The 21,731-nt window shown below is 43.4% G+C and overlaps 1 protein-coding gene across 3 annotated transcripts in view; it reads right to left on the reverse strand.

Annotated features, from left to right (window-relative positions):
- The window catches only part of sema5ba (sema domain, seven thrombospondin repeats (type 1 and type 1-like), transmembrane domain (TM) and short cytoplasmic domain, (semaphorin) 5Ba), a 131,039-nt gene that overhangs the window by 61,824 nt on the left and 47,484 nt on the right, over window positions 1-21,731 (reverse strand). For all 3 annotated transcript variants that reach the window (XM_061692486.1, XM_061692485.1, XM_061692484.1), the window contains exons 3-4: window positions 15,292-15,391; window positions 15,091-15,136 (exon numbers count right to left, since the gene is read on the reverse strand). In XM_061692486.1, coding sequence (XP_061548470.1) covers window positions 15,091-15,136; window positions 15,292-15,391 — 146 coding nt within the window. The remainder of the gene's footprint in view (window positions 1-15,090; window positions 15,137-15,291; window positions 15,392-21,731) is intronic.

Raw genomic sequence — 21,731 nt, forward strand, 5'->3', positions numbered from 1 at the left:
TCCCAAACTCCTTTTGTTTCTTGTAAAGGTAACAGGTAATATTAATTATGGATATACCATAAACAACCATTAATGGCAAATGCCTTCACACTTTATGAAAAAAGTGCAACTGGGTCTGTCACAAAAAAGACAAATTAAGATTATATATTTTCCCAACAACTATCACAATAAACGATATTGTTGTTGTTTTTTTTATGCCTCTGACATCATGAAAAATAAGGCCCGCCCTCGAGCTGCAAGACTGTGTGGTTGGTCCGTTGAAGATGAGCCTTTCACCTGTCAATCAAATATACATTAACGTTTGCTGTAGTCAACTACTGGCTGAATAACGTGTGCCACTGAGGTTATGCTTAATAAACAGTTAACTTTCCCGTTTGTGTTAATTGAGGGCTAACACACACAACAAGGAATGTAGGAATATAAATCGATACATCGATATAATGAATGAATCGTTAAACCCGTAACTGTTAGTGACTAATAATGTCTGGAAGTGACTGATAATGACTGGTAGTGACTGGCAATGGCAGGTATCAACTGGCACAGATTGGTACCTACCGCTACTGACTGGCAGTGACTGGTATTTATTGGTCATGATCGGTAGTGACTGGCAATGACTGGTAATGTTGGGTAGTAACTGGTAATGATGAGTAGTGACTGGCAATGACTGGTAATAATCAGTAATGATGATCAGTAGCGACCAGTAGTGACTGGTAATATCCGGTAGTAACTTGATGACTGCTAAGGACTGATAGTGACAATGTCTGGAAGTGATTGGTAATGACCGGTTGTGCCTGACTGGTAATGTCATCCTTATCAGCACGGCGCCACATGCGGTCTGCGCCTTGATTAGCGTGGTCTGACACCCCGCCACCATTGTTCCCCTTGCCACAGCTTGTGTTTTATGCAAGTACAGTACATGTGTGTTGTTTCATGTGTGGCGGGCAGCTGGTGAAAATGGAACAAATGTGCTGTCAGGTGAGCTTGTTGGCCTGCCTACTGGATGGAAATTAACTCCAACACAAGTCTCGGGCTCGGGGTGCAAACAATCCGAATGTGGCACTGGAAGAAGAAGCAAATAAAAGTAAAATGTGGCGGTGGGGAAACTGAGCTGCCTTTAATTGTGCGGAATGTGGCACGCCGAGGACAGCACACGCTCTATTATAAACTTCACTGTGCGGCCGCCAGGAAATCGCACTCGTTAATATTCATGTGTGCATGCTGGAGAGTACAATACACAATACACACTACATGCTTCACTTGCACACACTTGACTCACAAAAAATATATATATTTTTAACTTTAGCCCTCTCTCCAAGGGCCCTGGCAAAAATATAGACACTGGTACAGATCTTCCTTTTTTTTTTCTAAATATAATAGAAATTGTACAGAATTTATATCACGATAAATAATTACACGACAAAGTAACCAACCAAATAGCTAGCTAATGGACGAACTACAAAATTAACCGAGTAATCAACTGACTAACCAACGCAAAAAAAACTACACAACTAAGCAACCGACTAACCAAATGACCAACCAACTGAGCAAGTTAAGCAACCAACCATCAAACCTAACAACTAACCAAGTAAAAGAATAACTCACTAATTGGGCAATTAATAGAAGAACTAAACTAACTCAACCACTAAGCTAATTTAACTGCTAACTAGCCAATCAATGCACTAAGCACCTGATCATATATCTAACAAACTAACCAGCTATTGAACTTAATAAATTAACAAACAAACCAACCAATCATCCAACAATCCCACCTAAGCAAACAATCATCCAACTAACCAAACAATCAAATAATTGACTAACTGACCAAGGAACCAACCCACTTAGCAAAAACTACTAACGGAGGAATCAACTGACTGACAAGATAAAGTAAATACTAATCAGCTAACAAACTAAATAACTAACCTACCCACTAACAGTGCAAAAACAGACAACCTAGCTGATCAAACAATCTACCAAATCAACCGACCAACTAACCAGTCAACTACCACTAACTAAATAACTTACTAACTGACAAACTAACTAAATGTCTACTGCACTAAATAACCAACTAGCATACCAATCGTCCAACGAACCAACTGACCAAATCACTGTTTAACTGACTGACTAACTACTCAACTACCCGAGAAACCAGCCAGCCAACAAACCAACCAACTATGCTAAATGTGATTTGCATTTTGTGGCCTAAAAATGGCCTACTTAGTCTAACTATGTCTGCATTGTGTCAGTAAGTACTGTCAATTATTTTTTTTTAACATTCAAGCTCAAACAAACTTTCTTCACGTCTGAGCCAAGTTAAAAAAAAACAACAACAAAACAAACCAAAATCTCTCTTATTGGATTTGAGACGGGTCGCTGTATTTCTTGTGCAAAGCGACCTATGGGCCAGCCGCTCATTTCCCTGATTGCATTGCTCATTACACACAGGCTAGCAGGGACAAAAAAAAAAAAGAAAAAAAAAAGGGGGTCGAAGGCTTTGGCTTTGTTCCAGAGCTGCGAGGACGAGCTGGGTAGAGATAGGCTCTATGTGTGTGTGTGTCTGTATGTGTGTGTCTGTGTGTGTGTGTGTGTGTGTGTGTGTGCATGAGTGGATGCATGTTTTTTTGGAGGGTTGGGGGGGGTATTGGGGGGATATTTGTGGTGAAGGTCAGTGGGTTAAGCCGCCAGGAATCCTTGGAGACGAGGCTCAAAAAATGGCAATGCCCCAAGCAGTGATTCATTGCACAGGCATCTGACTGCTTCTTTGTGCGTTTGTGTTAGTGTGTGTGTGTGTGTGTGTGTGTGTGTGTGTGTGTGTGAGTGTATCTGTTTATGTGTGTGTGTTATGTGTGTGCGTGTGTGTGTGTTTACCATGATGTCATCTCATCAGGCTGTCAGGGGCTGTCAAGAGGAGCCGATTGTTTTTGTTTTGGGTGTCAGCAAGTCACACAGATTGACCGCCAAGGATGGGGGCGGGCCTACCATCTTGATTGACAGGTGCAATGTGCTCACATCAGAATCTGAATCATCTTTATTTGCCAAGTATATCCAAAAAACACAAAAGGAATTTGTCTCCGGTAGTTGGATCCTCTCTAGTACGACAAGAGACAGTCAATTGACAGAGGACACTTTTGATACATAAAGACATTGACAAAAAACAGTCACTGAGCAATAAAGGGTTGCTAGTTATCTGGTAATGCCTGGAAACATTTTTTTATTTTATTTTTTGACAATTGTGCAAAAAGATGCAGAGTCCTCTAGCACTTAGAGCAGTTTGAAAGACTAATATTGCAATAGTCAGGTGCAATGAGCATTGTGCAAAGGGCGTCGAGACTTCAAGCGAGTAGTGCGATAATCTGGGACAATGTTGATTGTGCAAATGTCGCAGATACTCCTCAATCAGTGTTCTCAATGAAGAGATGATCGGTCACTGCCGCACACACTTGCTGCCAATGCAAGTTCTAATTGCCTTCCTTTAATACTTGGCCCATATAAAAAGCCTTACTGGGCTGACATTATAACCGAGTAATGAACTAACTGATTAACTCACTCAGTGACTAACCCAGTAACTGACTACCAACCAACTAATTGCCTGACTAACCAACAGACCAACCAAATACACAGTAAATGACTAATCAAGCAACCACCAACTAACCGACTGACTAACCAGCCAAGAAATAACCAAACAGAAAACCAAACAACAGATCGACTAACAAACAATATTAACCAAACCGCTAATTAACTGACCGACTGACCAGCAAAGCAACTAACCCACTAATTGACCAACTAACAAATTCTACAACCAACTAACCAACATAATTATTAACCGGAAAATTTACCAACTAATGAATAATTAACAGACTAACATATGTGGTGATTAACCAACCCACAACTAACTAACCAACGAACCACCTCACTATCAAACTAACCAAGCAACTGAAGAACCAACCAACTGACCAACTAATGAATGAATGAAGCAACTAACTCGCCGACCAGTTGACTAAATAACTATAACTGATGAGGGATTGTTGTTATATGTCACAGCGACAATAGTATTGATTTTGAAGGAGCTCACTGTGGCAAAGGTAGCTTCAGACCAAAGTAAGATCAGTGCCGCTTCTGTTATTTTGTCTGTTCATTTTAGCCTGAAATTTTTCAACCACAGTCTCAATCTACGAGCAGATCATGAATATAAAGTATATTCGTGACATTTTTTCCACCTGCAGTAACTGCATCAACTCGCTGCAAGTGTCTACTAAAGAGACTTTTTTTTTTTTTTTTTACATCAAAAAACAGCAACTGTGTAGGAGAAGTGGTGCGGAAAAGTGTGTCCTTCCATTTCCCCGGCAGGAAGCGGCGCTCCCATCTGACGACAGGAAGTAGTAGCGCAGAGGTGAAGTGAGGAGCCTAGCATGAGACGGCTCGCTCTGCTGCCTCCCACTCAATGTCTGGCCCGGCGGGGGACCTCCTCCTCCTCATGCGCATCCTCCGCCTAAACTGTACTGTTTTTGTATTGTACAGCCATCGGGCACTTCATTGGGTACACCATTTTATATCATCCACTCTAGCAAGCTGTTTTTGCATAATCGTGATAACTGACTGACTGACTAAAGTTACGTCAGTAACCAACTAGCTGACTGCTTAAACAAAATGAACAGACCGCCCTAATAAACCAACTAGCTGACTTCCTGACCAAAAGGAACTGACTGACTGACTGACTGACTGAATAAAGTAACCAACTAATCAAACGGATGTTTAATTTTCGGGGGGAGCATAATTCTTTTAACCAACTACTGCACCAACTACCTAAATACACAACATACTAATTAACCAACTAAATTGTTTTGTAAATAGTTAAGAAACTAGCTAAACAACTAACTGAATAACGAACGACTGAGAAATTAACCACTGACCGACCAAATTAATGAACCGACTAACCAACTCCAGGTGGAATGGTGGACGACTGGTTAGCACATCTACCTCACAGTTCTGAGGACCGGGGTTCAAATCCCGGCCCCGCCTGTGTGGAGTTTGCATGTTCTCCCCGTGCCTGCGTGGGTTTTCTCCGGGCACTCCGGTTTCCTCCCACATCCCAAAAACTTGCATGGTAGTTCAGGTGAGCAGATGACAGAAGAGGTAGAGGGGGCAGAGCGGGCAGAGAGTTCAGATTCCTGACAGCCTGAATGAAACTGTCTTTGGAGTCCTGGCCCGCAGACTCCGCAGTCTCCTGCCTGATGGCGCCAGACTGAAGAGGCTGTGTGATGGATGGGGTGGCATCCCCCGCTATGCGGATGGCTTTGCGGTTGAGGCGGGTGCTGTAAATGTCCTGCAGGGAGGGAGGAGAGGTTCCGATGATCTTCTCAGGTGCCCTCACTATGCGGTGGAGAGTTTTGCGCTTACAAACTAGAATCTATTAACCAAACAACGAACTGGCCAACTAATGCATTAATGAACCTGACCTGAACCAACCGACCAACTGAACAACTACCTGAATAATAATAATAATAGTAATACTTATTATTATTGTAAACATTCTTTCAAATGTATATATAACAGTTTTTTATATTTTTACACAAAATGGTGTCTAAAATTAATCTTGCTATAAAAAATAATCCAATACTCGATATAAGGCTATAAATGCTGTTATAGAAGCTTTCTCGTTCCTTTAGAACAGTGCATAATATTCTGTTTTTCTCTATATTACCAAATATATTAATTGATGTTATTATTAAATTATTGAAAATGAAATTATCAGTAATTATTTCAACCTTGTTGGCACACATCCCTGGCATGATGAGAAGGTTCCGCAGTGTTCTGATTCGTGCCTGCGCTCACATTGTAATCAGTCTTAAACAGGAAGTCAATTCTACTTTATCCCTCACCCCCTCCTCCGCTTTGGCGTTCAGGCAAGCGCCATCGTCGCAAAGGTCAGGCAGCGACATTTGATTTGACACGCCAACCGTCACTTCCTCGCTCATAATGTAAATATCATCAGTCTGGAGTTGAATGGGAGAAAAAAAAAGTGACTTCCCTGGTTTATCTCGGCATGTGTAGAACGGACGTGGATCATTTCTGTGCTAATGTACACCGTTCACGTTATACATGACATTCTTCTTCCATTCCCTCAGAGGACGTATCAATAATTAAATCTACCGATAAATTGAGGCGCAAGGCTATGAATGAAATCAACTGCAAGAGAGACTCGGCTTCCAGTTTTTGTCTCTCTACAAAACCTCTCTAGACTTCACAACTAACTGACAGCAGCTGCATGTCCTTGTGTACAAGGATAGAACCCGACAGGAGGTCCATGAGGAAAGACATCAGGGCAACTTCCCACGCAAGACCTCAAATAAGGAGCTCAAGAAATCACTGATGTCCGAAAGAAATTATCTCAAGCTAAGACCCTATAAAAAGACTTCATAGAAAGGTCTCAAGAAATGAGCTCCCCCAAAGACAGACGGAGAGGCTTTAAGGAAACACTTAATTGTAGACCTCGGGTAAAGATCACACAGAAACATCTTGAGGAATCTTTTAAAGGGAAAGAACAGTAGGCCTTCAACAAATGATGCCCACCCATCCTCAATGTGCTGGCGCAGCAACTCCACTATTTGACACCATTTGACTAACATGCATATGATATGGTGTTCATTCAACAATAAGTTCCATAGACACGCTTTAGGCTTTAATTGCTTATGCTGGGACCACTAATAAAAACACAGCTTATATTAAGATATCAACTCGGAATCAGAATCATCTTTATTTGCCAAGTATGTCAACAACGCACAAGGAATTTGTCTCTGGTAGTTGGAGCCGCTCAAGTACGACAACGGACAGTCAATTGGCAGAATACTTTTGAAACATAAAGACATTTAAAAATGGCATAACTTCACCCACGTGGGGGGAGGTGGGGGACATTGAGTACGAGTGGACCATGTTCCGTGCCTCCATTGTGGAGGCAGCCAACCAGAGCTATGGCCGTAAGGTTGTCGTTGCCTGTCGTGGCAGCAATTCCTGAACCCGTTGGGATCCCTCAACGCTGGTGTTCACCGTCAAGCAGAAAAAGGAGTCCTATCGGGCCTTTTTGGCCTGTGGGACTCCGGAGGCAGCTGATGGGTACCAGCTGGCCAAGCGGAACGCAGCTTTGGTGGTTGCTGAGGCGAAAACCCGGGCATGGGAGGAGTTTGGTGAGGCGTTGGAAAACAACTTCCGGACGGCTTCGAGGAAATTCTGGTCCACCATTTAGAGTCTTGGGACGTTGTGAGTCAGTGGGCCGAATAGTTCTTCTATCTCTGGGATTGAGGTCACCGAGGTGGTTAAAAAGCTCCTCGGTGTCAGGGCCCCAGGGGTGGATGAGATCCGCCCTGAGTTCCTAACGGCTCTGGATGTTGTGGGGCTGTCCTGGTTGACATGCCCCTGCAACATCACATGGACACCGAGGACAGTGCCTCTGGATTGGCAGACCGGAGTCATGGTCCAACTTTTTAAGAAGGGGGAGCGGAGGGTGTGTTCCAACTACAGGGGGAATCACACTCCTCAGCCTCCCTGGTAAGGTCTATTCAGGGGTTCTAGAGAGGAGGGTTTGTCAGGAAGTCGAATCTCAGATTTAGGAGGAGCAGTGTGGTTTTCATCCTGGCCTTGAAACAGAGGACGTGCTCTACACCCTCAGCACGGTCCTCGAGGGTGCATGGGAGTTCACCCAACCAGCCTACATGTGTATTGTGGACTTGGAGAAGGCATCCAACCGTGTCCCTCAGGGAGTCCTGTGTGGGGTGCTCCGGGAGGATGGGGTGCCGGACTTCCTGATAAGGGCTGTTCGGTCCCTGTAAGACCGATGTCAGAGTTTGGTCTACATTACTGGTAGTAAGTCAGATTCGTTTCCAGTGAGAGTTGGACTCCGCCAAGGCTGCCCTTTGTCACCAATTCTGTTCATTACCTTCATGGACAGAATTTCTAGGAGCAGCCAGGGTGTTGAGGGGGTTCAGTTTGATGACGCCAGTATTATGTCGCTGCTTTTTGCAAATTATGTGGTTCTGATGGCTACATCAGACCGTCATCTCCAACTCTCGCTGGAACGGTTCGAGATGATGGTCTGATGTCGCCATCAGATTCGTGATGATGGTCTACATCATCTCGAATCTGGTGATTCGAGATGATGTAGACCATCAGACCATCATCAACGGTTCGAGATGATGGTCTGATGTAGCTGGAAGCGGCTGGGATGAAAATCAGCACCTCCAAATCTGAGGCCATGGTCCTCAGTCATAAAAAGTTGGAATGCCCTCTCCAGGTCAGGGAGGGGATCCTTCCTCAAGTGGAGGAATTCAAATATCTTGGGGTCTTGTTCACGAGTGAGGGAAGAATGGAATGGGATAGCGACAGGCGCATCAATGCAGTATCTGCAGTGATGTGGACTCTGTATTGGTCTGGTGTGGTAAGAAGGAACTAAGCCAAATGGTGACGCGCTCAATTTACTGGTCGATCTACGTTCCTAGCCCTCTCCTATGGTCACAAGCTTTGTGTCGTGACCAAAAGAACGAGATCACCGATACAAGCGGCCGAAATGGGTTTATTCCGCAGGGTGTCCGGGCTCTCCCTTCATGATAGGGTGAGAAGCTCGATCATCCGGGAGGGGAGCTCAGAATAAAGCCACTGCTCCTCCGCATCGAGAGGAACCAGATGAGGTGGCTCGGGCATCTGATTAGGATGCCCCCCGGACGGCTCCCTGGTGAGGTGTTCTGACCACGTCCCACCAGGAGGAGACCCCGGGGACAACCCAGGACAGGCTGGAGAGACTACGTTTCTCAGATGGCCTGGGAACGCTTCGGGATTCCCCCGAAAGAGCTGGAAGAAGAGGCTGGGGAGAGGGAACTCTGGGCTTCCCTGCTTAGGCTGCTGCCGCACCGACCTGACCTTGGAAAAGCGGAGGAAAATGGATGGATTTATAAGATATAAAATTGAGATTTAAAAGAAATAATAAAACCTATTAAAGGAAATGACGTGGCCATAATTGAGTTATTACGGGAAGAAGACAGATTAACAAAGAAATTGTTCACTAAAAAGACAACTTTGAAAAAACTTAAAAAATAATGAGTGTGGTTCATTGGCGATCGGGAGTTTTGGGGTAGGGTTAAGGTTTAAAGTTGGGGTTCATCGGATGTATTTTAGGAGGTTTGGTTTAGGGGTCTGGATTAAGTATGGGTTAGGGGTAGTGTTTGGGTTGGGAGTAGGTTTAAAGTTAAAGTTTGGGTTCGTAGGGTTAAGTCTCGGGCTGTGAAAGAAAAAAATCATCGAACTCAGCTAAGTCAACCATTAAAATTGTTTGACCCAAAAACTTCTAAAAAAAAAAATAAAAAATAACGTTAAAAAAATACAAATAAAAACAGCGGATTCTAAAAAGATTCGATAGTGACAGACCTAGTTTAGGCAAGGGTTTATGTTAGTGTGTAGGGGTCTGGGTTATGGATAGGGTTGGGGTTAGATACAGTTAGGGTCAGGGGGTAGAATTAGTTGTGGTTAGGGATTATATGGTTTAGGATTAGTAGGGCTAGGGTAGGGTTTAGGTTAAAGGTTAAGGTTCGTGGTTCTGGGAAAACAAATTCTAAATAGGACTGAAAACAGGCAAAAAATGTTCAAGGTTTAGTGTGCACCGTTTGGTTACACAAACAAATGCTGAACACCGCAAACATGTCAAGTTATCATCCCGGTGATCATCTGGGAGTTGTGGGAGTTTGGGACTGTTGACGTTTGAGATGATCCGAGCAGCACGTTTCACAGAAAAAAAACAAGATGGACTCCGGATACGGAATGGCCACCATGTTGACATTCCAGCGCCCTTCTTTTTCTTCCTATTATCCACGCTGGGATTATCTGACGGACGCTCAATCTCCAGACACCACAAACAAACAAATCGGATCAGAGATTAACCACTTCAAAAGCAAACCCACGCAGGTTCACTCCCCAAAAAAACATTGTTGTACCAGGTGGGCCAAATTACGTATACACATTATACAATTATACATTTTTAAAAAAACATTGTACAAGTTATACGTGCATACGAGTTACACACTTTCAAATTAAAAAACAAATCTTTCCACATGAGCTCTGAAATTATACTTGCATCAAGTGAGGGTATGGGTTCAAAAATAGGATTTGAAGGGAGCATTTTTGGTTCAAAGTAGACTTTCTAGCCAGGTTTCGAGCCCGGGTTAGGGGTTTCGACTTTCTTCCTTTCATACCACCGTTGTTTCCTTCCTTTCTTCCTTTTCTCCCTTCTACCTTTCCTTCTTGACTTCCTACATCAGCCAACCTTTTTTTCCTTCCTTTCTCTCGCCACCCTCACTCAATTCCTTCCTACCTTCCATCTTTCTCTCATTTCCTTCCTTCCTTCTTATCTCCCATCCATCCTTCCTTCATCCCTCTTGACCTCCTATTTCATCCTTTCCTTCCATCTTCCCTTCTCTTCCCCTCTCTTGCTTCGTTTCATACATCCTGGCTCGCTTTTTTTCCTTTGTTTCTACCTTGCTTACCTACCTTCATCCTTCCTTTCATTATTCCTTCCTTACTTCCTTTTATGTCCCTCTTTTTTTCCTTACTTCGATCCTTCTTTTCCTTCCATCTTTTTTGCCTTCAATGACACTTTACACACCTGAATAATTATTAATGACTTTTGTTTTTACGTCTCTATAGTGACATGTAAATGAGTGTTTTCAACGTCACAATATTAACAGTGCCTAGCTTATTCTATGACTGTTTTATTGTTCTTACGTCACAGTATTAACACTGGTTAATCAATTGAGCTAATCCACTCGTATGATTTAAAACGTGACTTAAAACATTGACTGTGCACTTAATAAAAGCTGTTTACGGCGGGATCCTCGCTGCTTGTATGCCACTGGGAACTGAGTCAACACAGTAATAATATCCAATATGATGAACAAATGTTGTTATTGTTGTGTTTTTTTTTTTTATTATGATTGTTATGACTTCCCATCAGGTTATTAATGTGAGTGCTTATACACAGACGCAAATAATGAGAAATGCATAAAAGCGTCTTTTTCTCTTTTGCTCCCGTCAAACACTTGATTATTTTCCATCCATCCCACCCACACACACACACGCACACACACACACACACACACACACACACACACACACTTATATATAGGAGTACACACACATATACACACACCTCCCACCTTCCTCCTGCTGTTCTCCAGTGGTGACGGGAGACGAGTGGGGGGATTTGCGTGAGGCACCTCCGAGTAGGCGTATTGTCGGCGGGCGCAGGCGGGACTGCGCAAGTGGGCGGCAATCAGGCATCAGACCTGCTACTAAAAGCGGCCCCGGCCCGCATCCCACGCGGCAACACGGATAGGAGTTTCAAAAAAAAGCACAAGGAAGAGCAAGAAAAAAAAGAGGACGGCATAGGCCAGAGTGATGCATCGCAACTGGGGTCTTTTCTCAGTCACTGTACATTACTGACCCCGTTTAGAATATTCACAATTGCTTTAATAGAAAAATAACTATAAGTCACTTCTGTGTTCATTCCAAGGCTCGTAGCAGTTTCAAAATAAAATGGTGCCTCTCTTAACAATTTTAGTGCAAGAGTGTAAAAAGAAGCTAACCAGTGTTAATAATAAAAAGTCAGGCTAAACTTTGCTAAGTGTTTTTTATTGTGCAAGTCACAATATGTGAGGTGTTGATTCACTTGTGACATTTATTGTGGACGTCCACCTTTTAAAAGCGGAATGTTGTGTTGATTTTTATTGTAGGAGTCACCATATATGAGCAGTTAAATAACATCCAACTTGTACACGGTGGTTTTCACAATAATAGTTCATGAGCAACACCTTCTAGATTGTACACGGTTGACACAATAAATGTCCAATAGCAACTCCACAACATCCAGCTTGTGTACGGAAACTTTCCCCATAAAAGTCACAAACAATGACACAATTTCCAGATTGTACATGGTGGACTTTTCACAATAAAAATCAGAGAGCAGCAACACATCATTCAGCTTGTATATGATAAATCACCTTTTATATAGTGGACTTTCATCACAAAAGTCCACAAGCTACCACACACATAAATATGGTTCATAATGACTTTCACAATAAAATTCACGAGGACCCACATAACATCCAACTTGTTCATGTTTGACTTTCACAATAAAGGTCCAAGAGCAGCAATACGACATACAGATTGCACACGGTGACTTTCACAATAAAAGGTCCAAGAGCAACCACACAACATCCAGCTCTCATATGATGGATTTTCACAATAAAAGTCCAGAGCAACAACACAACATACAAACCATGTATTGGGTTAGCGTTCAGCTTAGTTCACTGATTGTCAACCAGTGTGCGGTGAGCACTCTTCAGGTGTGCTGTGGCAAATTATCAAATTTGACTTAATTGCTCCAAAAATTACTTATTTCCAAGATATAATGAAACTTTATTCATCTATTTATGCCAGTGAGGCATAGTGACAGACAGAACAAATAAAAGCTCTTCTATTAGATGGCAGGAAGTAGACTTTTTGTGACATTTTTGTTGCTTGGTGTGCCGTGATAATATGTGCCTTGGCTCCATTTGGTGTTGTAGGCAAATCATTTGAGTCGAAATATCAAAGACTGTCACAAGCTAATGCAACAACAACCTGTGTCGACCAGCACGCCACTTACGTGTGACGTCATTTTTCCCCAATATCGGGCCGATAGTTATCTGTTCGATAGTTATTCTGAATAAAATTCCAAGAACAACCAAACAACATCCAGCTTGTATCCGATGGACTTTCACAATAAAAATCACAAACAACACTTTGTACATAGTGGCCTTTCATAATAAGAAGCCACGATTCCGTACACTCAATCCATTTAATGACGCGGAGGGGGATTTTCACAATAAAAGTACAAGCAACCACACTCGGTGACTTTCACGATAAAAGTCACGAGTGAACACACAACATCCGGCTTGTACATTGTGACTTATCACAATAAAGGTCTACGAGCAACAGCCCGACATCCCACTTGTACATGGTGGACTTTCACAATAAAAGTCCAATAGGTTTCTCAGAAAGGTCTTACATTTGCAATGCTATTGTGCCAAAACGTGGCGAAGTAATCTTCTGAAGCTCTGGACTTTATTTTGATACAAGAAACTCGTGACAGTGTTTGTGTTTCCTGTCGCCATGTGTGTGTGCGCGTTTTATTTTTGGCAGTGATTGGCTATGCAGTCCGCGAGCGTGTCCGCCTGCCTGCTCGCTAATGCTGCCAGAAGACAGGTGAGCTCCCGGGGGGGCTCTGCTCCATACCCCCGCATACGCCACTGCCACCCCCATATCCTCCTTACATAACACCCTCTTCAAACCCCACCCACCCCCAACCATCATCAACAACGGCACAATAACCTTTGACCCTGCACACCTGGATGGGGAGGGCTTCAGGTGTGAGCTGGATTGTTCCGGAATGTCTAATGTATGCTTTGGCCATGACACACACACACACACACACACACACACACACACACACACACACACAGAAGCTTCCGAAAAGCAATAATGTGACCTCATAGCTGCCATCATTGTGTCGCCAGTGAGCAGGAAATTGTTTCTAAAAATATCTGACTGCCATTTCATCTCTCAGTGACTTTACAAAGTAAAAGCTCCACAAACAAGAGAGCAACACAAAATGTCACTTAGAGACTTTAACTGTGAAAGTTATTGTGTACAAGCTGAATGTTGGGTGGGTGCTTTTCATATTCACATGAAATAAATTCCATCCATCCACCCATCCGATTCTCCGTACCGCTTATCCTCACTAGGGTCGCAGGCGTGCTGGAATCTCGCCCAGCTATCTTCGGGCGAGAGGCGGGGTACACCCTGAACTGGTCGCTAGCCAATCGCAGGGCACACATAAACAAACAAACATTCGAATTTCTTAATGAAAATAGTTTCTCAGACTCACATATATGACAGCATAATTGTGTACGAGCATTTTATTGACATACGTGTTCAACATTACTAATACGAATTGTTAGATTCGCACACACCTTTTTTGACAGCCATCTTGCTGCCTCGTCTTGGATTTTCATTGTGAAAGTCACCATAAACCATACATACATCTAGAACAAGTTTTACTTTCACAAGAAAGGTCCGCAAGCAACCACGCTACACTCAGCTTGTTTTTTTGTGACTTTCAAAATAAAAGTGTGACAAAACCTTCAAAAAAGTGGCACTAAGCAGGCCCAAAAAAGCCTCAACTTCAAAATTTAATCGTTATTGTCGACTATAATCCTAAAAAGTAAGCACAAAAGTCAACAAACATACATAATGTCACAGCCGAACACAGCACCTGATGACAGCGGGACGGTGGCAGGAAACCCAAAGCCATGTTGTCTCTGGTGAAAGTTTACAAAACTATTTGTTGTAAAATGTACACTGCAGATTGGCGCTGATGTTCAGCTCGCCATCCGCATGTTTCTCAAAAAGTCAATCCATTGCTTTTTTAATTTCCTCCTTTTTTGGGAGCTTAGAAAAATGCCAACGAGCTGTTCTGTAAATCGAGGCATCCAGCGAAGACGCATTTTCGGGGTGTAGCCATTTTTTGCTTGCTAACTGCACGCTGGAGTGGTAAATAGGGCTTGTTGTGGAAGCTAAGCACAGCTAACTCACAACTGAGTAGCATAGCCAAACGAAATGATGTGACTTGCGCTAGAAAGGTTTTGGCCCCGCCCACAAAATCAGGAAAATTCAAATGGTGAAAAAGACGCTTAAGCTATAGCTCAACAATTCAGCACTATATTGTGGTAAGTCTTTGCATATGTTTTCAAGACATCAAACATATTGAATGTATTTAGAACCAAAACACTGATATCTGCTTAGAGACCCTTGCAGCTTGCACACTGCGACTTTCACAAGAGAAGTCAAAAGCTACCACACCGCACCCGGCTTGTGCATGCTGGAATTTCGCAATAAAACCCCACAAACAACCACACAACATCCAGCTTTTAAAATAAAAGTCACAAGCACCCACATAACATACACATACTGTATCATGTGACCAGTCTAAGACAATGAGAAAGAAGATGGTCTTACCTGGATCAGTGACATGTTGCTAAGGTCAAGCCTGAACAGGAAGTTCCTGCAAGACGGGAAGACGTGTAAGTTTTAGAAACAATTTCTTGCTCACTAGCGACACAATGATGGCAGCTCTGACCTTGTGTGCGTGTGTATCTATTTAAACGTGTTCATGGATTTGTGTGTGTTCACGTGCATGTGTGTACGTGCGTGTCTCACCTGGCGCCCACGATGAGTTCGTTCCTGGCGAGGTCGAGCGTCAGCTGGGAGAAATCCCGCACGCCGGCCCAGGAAAACGTGGACATCCACGGACTGAGCACTGAGGGGAAGACAAAGGAGGATTAGTAGAGCTGGGCGAATACCGATACTAGGTGGATGCTGGCTTTATTTCAAGGTACGGGGTAATTGTGAAGACTGGGTCTTTGTACACTATTTTCTGTCATGGTGGTCAATGAAAGTGGTACCGGCACTCTGTATCAGTGAGCACTTAATGAATACTCGTACTGGTATTGGTCTGAAAAAAACAGTGTTCATGAACATGCCTAAATAAGAACATTTCAAAGGAAAGTAGTGGGTAAGACAACCGTTTTATTCTGTAATTAATCTGTCAAGGTTCTAGTTCGCCCCCTGCGTGTTCTTCTTAAAGAGACAGTAAACATCCGTCTGCTGACAATTCCTACAGCGAGGATGATTGACATTTATCCTGCCGCTTACAAGACTTTATACGCGCCGCCTGTTCAATCCTCTTGTAAGCGGCCCGCAGCTGGGACCGTAAAACCCCCACCCGCATTTACCTCCTCCTTCTCGCACCGTTTATTTGCCCATCCCCGACCATCATTGTGAGTTTTTATTTTGCTGCTGTGTTTTGTGTGGCACAGATAAAAAGCTCTATACTCGGAGTGGATCAAGAACACATACACAGCACTTCAGTTGTTCCATTCTGTTACATTACAGCCTTACTCCCAAATTAAAGACATATTTTTTTTACCCACAAAATTCGACATGAAACATTCCATAATGACAGTATGGAAAATGTTATTTCGAAATTTTTGCAAATTTGCTAAAAATAAAAATATGCGACAACACAACGTCCAGCTTGTACACGGTGACTTTCACAATAAAAGTCCTAAGCAGCTTCAGTACACGTATGGTGACTTTCATGACAAGTCCTAAGCAACCACACACGGTGACTTTAAAAAAAAAATTGATAATTAACCCCGCACATGGGAATTTTCACAATAAAAGTAATTACCAATGAAATGTTTCCATCTTATCCTGGATGGGGACTTTCAAAATTACAACCAATCTGCTTGTAAATGGTGGACTTTCACAATAAAAGCCAACATCCAGTTTCTACATGTTGGACTTTCAGAACAAAAGTCATGAGCAACCAGTTTGCACTATCCAGTACATTGTGGCTTTCACAATAAAAGTCCACAAGCAACCACACAGCATCCAATGTGAGGATGGCAAGTTTCAAAGTAAAAATCTCAAACAAGCGCACAACATTGAGCCTGGGTACCTTTGCGACCAATCAGCTTTTACATGGTGACTTTCACACTAAAAGTCACAAGCAACAGCTTGTACACATGACTTATGAACTTGTACATGGTGACTTACACAATAAAAGTCACCAGCAACAACCTTGGACGTTGTGAATTTCAAAATAAAAGTCACAAGCAACCACATAATACCCAGCTTGATGGACCTCCACAGTTAAAATCCAGGAACCACCTCACAGCATTCAGCTTGTACATGGTAACTTTCACAATAAAAGTCCACGACCTACAACGACAACATCCATTCACCTTTTTCCTCATAGTTTTCACAATCAAAGTCACAACCAACAGCTTGCAAATGGTGACTGTGAAAATAAAGCATGGACATGGGTACTTTCAAAACAAAAGTCATGAGCAACAGCTCGTACATGGTGGCTTTTACAATAAAAGGCCACAGCAATGATACATCATCCAGCTTGTACATGGTGCAATCTCACATTAAAAGTCAAGAGGAACCGCACAACATCAAGTCACTTGTGCACAGTGACTTACAAAATAAAAGTTCCAAGCAGAGAGCAACATCACAACATCTTGCTTGTATACGGCGACTTTCACTACAAAAGTCTAGTGCTGTCTGTGCAGAGGCTATTATTAGCCTGCTGACTCGGACGCCGTTCATGTGGTGACTGCTCTTTTTTTGCACTCTGTCAGAGTGGCTCTATTACTCTCCCTCGCTCTCCCACGCTCCAAAGTCTCGGTCGGCCGAAGTGAAGACAATGGAAATAGAGGGCGAGATATTCGTTGCGGCTCTAGGAAGCTAAAGAGCTAAGACTGCGCGTTGTGATCTTAAAAAGAGGTCTTCCAGAAAAACATTGGCTGGACCACTTTCATGGACTAACGTTCCCTGTCAGACAACAACCCTATCAATTTCTACTGACACTATTGCACCGGCGGCCGACTGGTTAGCACATCTGCCTCACAGTACTGAGGACCCGGGTTCAAATCTGCCCTCGCCTGTGTGGCGTTTGCATGTTCTTCCTGTGCCTGCGCGGGTTTTCTCCGGGTACTCCGGTTTCCTCCCTCATCACAAAGAACATGCATGGTAGGTTCATTGAAGACTACATTGTCCGTAGGTGTGAATGTGAGTGTGAATGGTTGTTTGTTTGTATGTGCCCTGCAGTTGGCAGGACTTGTTGTTGTTGTTGGACTGTGTTGTGAGACCTTTACGTGTCAATCAAATGACACTGAAAATGAGTTTGCTGAAGTCAACGACTGCCTGAATATTGATAACGTGTGCTGCTGTGGTTAAGGTTTAGATACAGTTAACTTTCCCGTGTGTGTGTGTTCGTGTGTTTGTGTGTGTGTGTGTGTGTAGGTGTGTGTGTGTGTGTGTTATGTAGGGAACACACACACAATTCTGACCATTGACGTTTTAACGATGTCCTTGCGGTCAGGGGAGCTTTGTAGCTCCAGCCCTTCGCTGGCTAGCTCGTTAGGTCACAGGCTAGCGAATGTACTGTAACTCCTGTGTCCATTGTATGGAACGAAAACTCCCTCTACTCTGCCTCTGATTGGCTAGCACCAAGACAGGACTTGTACTTTTGATTCGCTGTGTGTGAAAGCTCTTCACTAACACACACGCACACACAGGTCTTAAACCTTGCGTCAACTGACGCAGATTAAATATGCTCCGTGCGTACCTGCTAATTTCTGTGCGTCTCAGACACGGCACGCAAATCAAACAAGATCCCTGCTCATGAAAAGTGTCATATTGGTTCATTCTCAGCAACAGCCTACTAATTGGAGTTTTTAAGTGATTATCAAAAATAGCTGGTGGCAAGGTCATGCCACCCTGGTTCTTTGCGGCGCGCTACCAATTGGCATTTTCAAATGATCATTGTTTAGTGTTGAGGCAAGAACTCTTTTTTTTTTTTTTTTTTTTTTTTTTTTTTTACTGACAGTATTCATTCCTTGTGGCAAATATCAGATTTTTACAGATTTCTAGGCAGCACTCTACTAATTGACGTTTTCAAGTGATCATCAAACTTTTCATGTTCTTTGTGTTGCTTTATAATTTGTTTTATCCAAGACACTTAAGGTACAGTAGCTGGTGACAAGGTCATACCACCATGGTTCAAGGCAGAACTCTACCAACTGGAATTTTCAAACGAGCTTTGTATCGTGTTAGAGCAAGAACCCTACAAAAATGTACAATACTCGCTTCGAGCCACTCAGGATAGCTTTTGGCAAGGTCGTGTTGAAACATGGATCTAGGCAGCGCTCTACGAAAGTGTTTTAGGATGCAAGGCAAATCGCTCTATTGTGATAAGAATCCAAATGTTTGTCTTTGTCATGCACCTCATTTAGCCTTACAATGCTAATGTAGAGCGCCACAATGAAAATCAGGATTTATGGGATTGAGTTCCTCTCCGACTTGCTGACTTTGAAGACTTTGGGATGGTTCAAAGCACCCTAAAAAAAAAAGTCAAGAGTTGCTCCGTGGCGCGTTCTTCATCGGAAATGAAAAACATGGCCGTGAGACGTGAACAGGATAAGAAAGTTGACTTTGATTGAAGGACAGCGTTAGCGTGGAAAGCCGTCAATGAGGGAGTTATTACCAGGTATCAACAAGTCAATCTTTCCGCTTCTCCTTGGACGCAAAATAAAGCCTTGAGCTGTCTTCTCCCCACTCACCTTTCCCGCTTATCCGTGATACCCGACAAACTCGTTGCGGCCTTTGCAACTGGATGATTGATGGGCTGCAAAAGCTCGGGGGCAGCACCAAGAGCGACACTCCAATTAGGGCCGCCTCGGTAATCAAGAATGAAGACGGAAGAATGCCGCGTCGCGTTTTGTTTTGTTTTTCTCCGCATTTATTAGGTGATGCAAAAAGCGCTGTTGTATTCACAGCGCGGCGACGAGACGGCGCAGAGTGCAAATTAGATTAATAAAGATTCGAACGGCAGGCGGGAATATGCGTAAATGGAAAAAGAAAGGGGGGGAAAAAAAATCTAGGATTGTTTCTCCTCAATTCTCCCGGGAGTTTGCAGTGATTTGCGAGGAAAACTAAGCATGACGACATGCACAGTTATTCACTGGATTACTTTGCCGCTTTTCTCCAAAGGTGTCATTTAAGCGAGCGTTACCTTCATCGTTTCCATCCCGAGAGGAATATCGCCTTTATCTTTGCTTGACTGTCACAACATGTGAGCAAATCACTTGAAAAGTTTATTGACTACTTGCCTCAGAGAATGACAGATGCAACCCTAGATAGAAAGACAGACACAACCACATTCAAAGAGTGACTGCTCACTTTCCTGTTACGGCGTAATGCTAACAGCTGGCTGACTGTCACAGCAAGCAAGACGATCACGTGACAAGTCTGTTTCCTCGAGTGCCGCCGACAATCGTGACAAAAGGCAGACCCTAAAACCTCATTCCGAGAGTGACTGTTCACTTTCCTGTTAAGGCATAATGCTAACAGCTGCGTGACTGTTACCACATACTAGTAGAACACTTGAAAAGTCAATTTCCTAGAGTTCTGCCTAGAATTATGACAAAAGACAGACTATGTGACCCATTTAAGGAGCGGCTGTCACGCCGTCCTGTTATGGCGCAATGACCGCTACAATGCTAACATTTGCCTAGTCACCACATGAAAACACTCGAAAATCTGCCTGAGCAGTGCCTCGAATCACAACCAAAAGACGGACTCCAAGATACAATTCCAAATGGCTGGTCACTAACCTGTTACAGCGCAATGCTAACAGTGGCTTGACTGTCAAAACATAAGAGCAAATCGAACAATCTAGACCTAGAGTGCCGCCAAGAAACACAACTCAAAAGAGAAACTCTGCAACCACATGTGAACCACTGCTCACTATCCTATTTTGGCACAAGTAGCTCCCTGACTGGCACGACATACTACCAGAATACTTGAAAAGACTATTTGCTAAAGCCCCACCTAGAAGCACAAGCATATATATATATATCCATCCATCCATCCATTTTCTGAGCCGCTTCTCCTCACTAGTGTCGCGGGCGTGCTGGAGCCTATCCCAGCTGTCATCGGGCAGGAGGCGGGGTACATCCTGAACTGGTTGCCAGCCAATCGCAGGGCACATACAAACAAACAACCATTCGCACTCACATTCACACCTACGGGCAATTTACAGTTGTCAATTAACCTAGCATGTATGTTTTTGGGATGTGGGAGGAAACGGGAGTGCCCGGAGAAAATCCACACAGGCACGGGGAGAACATGCAAACTCCATACAGGCGCGGCCGGGGATTGAACCACGGTCCTCAGAACTGTGAGGCAGAAGCTCTAACCAGTCGTCCACCGTGCCACCTATATATACATACACACACACACACACACACACACACACACACACATACTTATACAGTGGTTAGGGAAAGTATTCAGACCCCTTTAAATTTTTCACTCTTTGTTATATTGTAGCCATTTTCTAAAATCATTTAAGTTAATATTTGTTCCCTCATTAATGTACACGCAGCAACCCATACTGACAGAAAAGAAATGGAATTGTTGAAATTTTTGCAGATGTATTAAAAAAGAAACACTGAAATATCACACAGTCATAAGTATTCAGACCCTTTGCTGTGACACTCATACATTGAACTCGGGTGTTGTCCATTTCGTCTGATCATCCTTGAGATGGTTTCTACACCTTCACTGGAGACCAGGTGTGTTTGATTATACTAACTGGACTTGATTAGGAAAGCCATACCCCTGTCTATATAAGACCTTACAGTTCACAGTGCATGTCAGAGCAAATGAGAATCAGGAGGTCAAAGGAACTGCCTGAAGACCTCAGAGACAGAATTGTGGCCAGGCACAGATCTAGCCAAGGTTACAACAAAAATTCTGCTGCATTTAAGGTTCCTAAGAGCACAGCGGCCTCCATAATCCTTAAACGGAAGATGTTTGGGACGATCAGAACCCTTCCTAGAGCTGGCCGTCCGGCCAAACTGAGCAATCGGGGGAGAAGAGCCTTGGTGAGAGAGGTAGCGAAGAAGCCAAAGATCACTGTGGCTGAGCTCCAGAGATGATGTAGGGAGATGGGGGGGGGGGGGGGGGGAGATCTTGTCAGTCAAGCATCACTGCAGCCCTCCACCAGTCGGTGCTTGATGGCA

Source organism: Phycodurus eques, chromosome 12 (assembly GCF_024500275.1).
Source record: "Phycodurus eques isolate BA_2022a chromosome 12, UOR_Pequ_1.1, whole genome shotgun sequence".
NCBI lineage: Eukaryota > Metazoa > Chordata > Actinopteri > Syngnathiformes > Syngnathidae > Phycodurus > Phycodurus eques.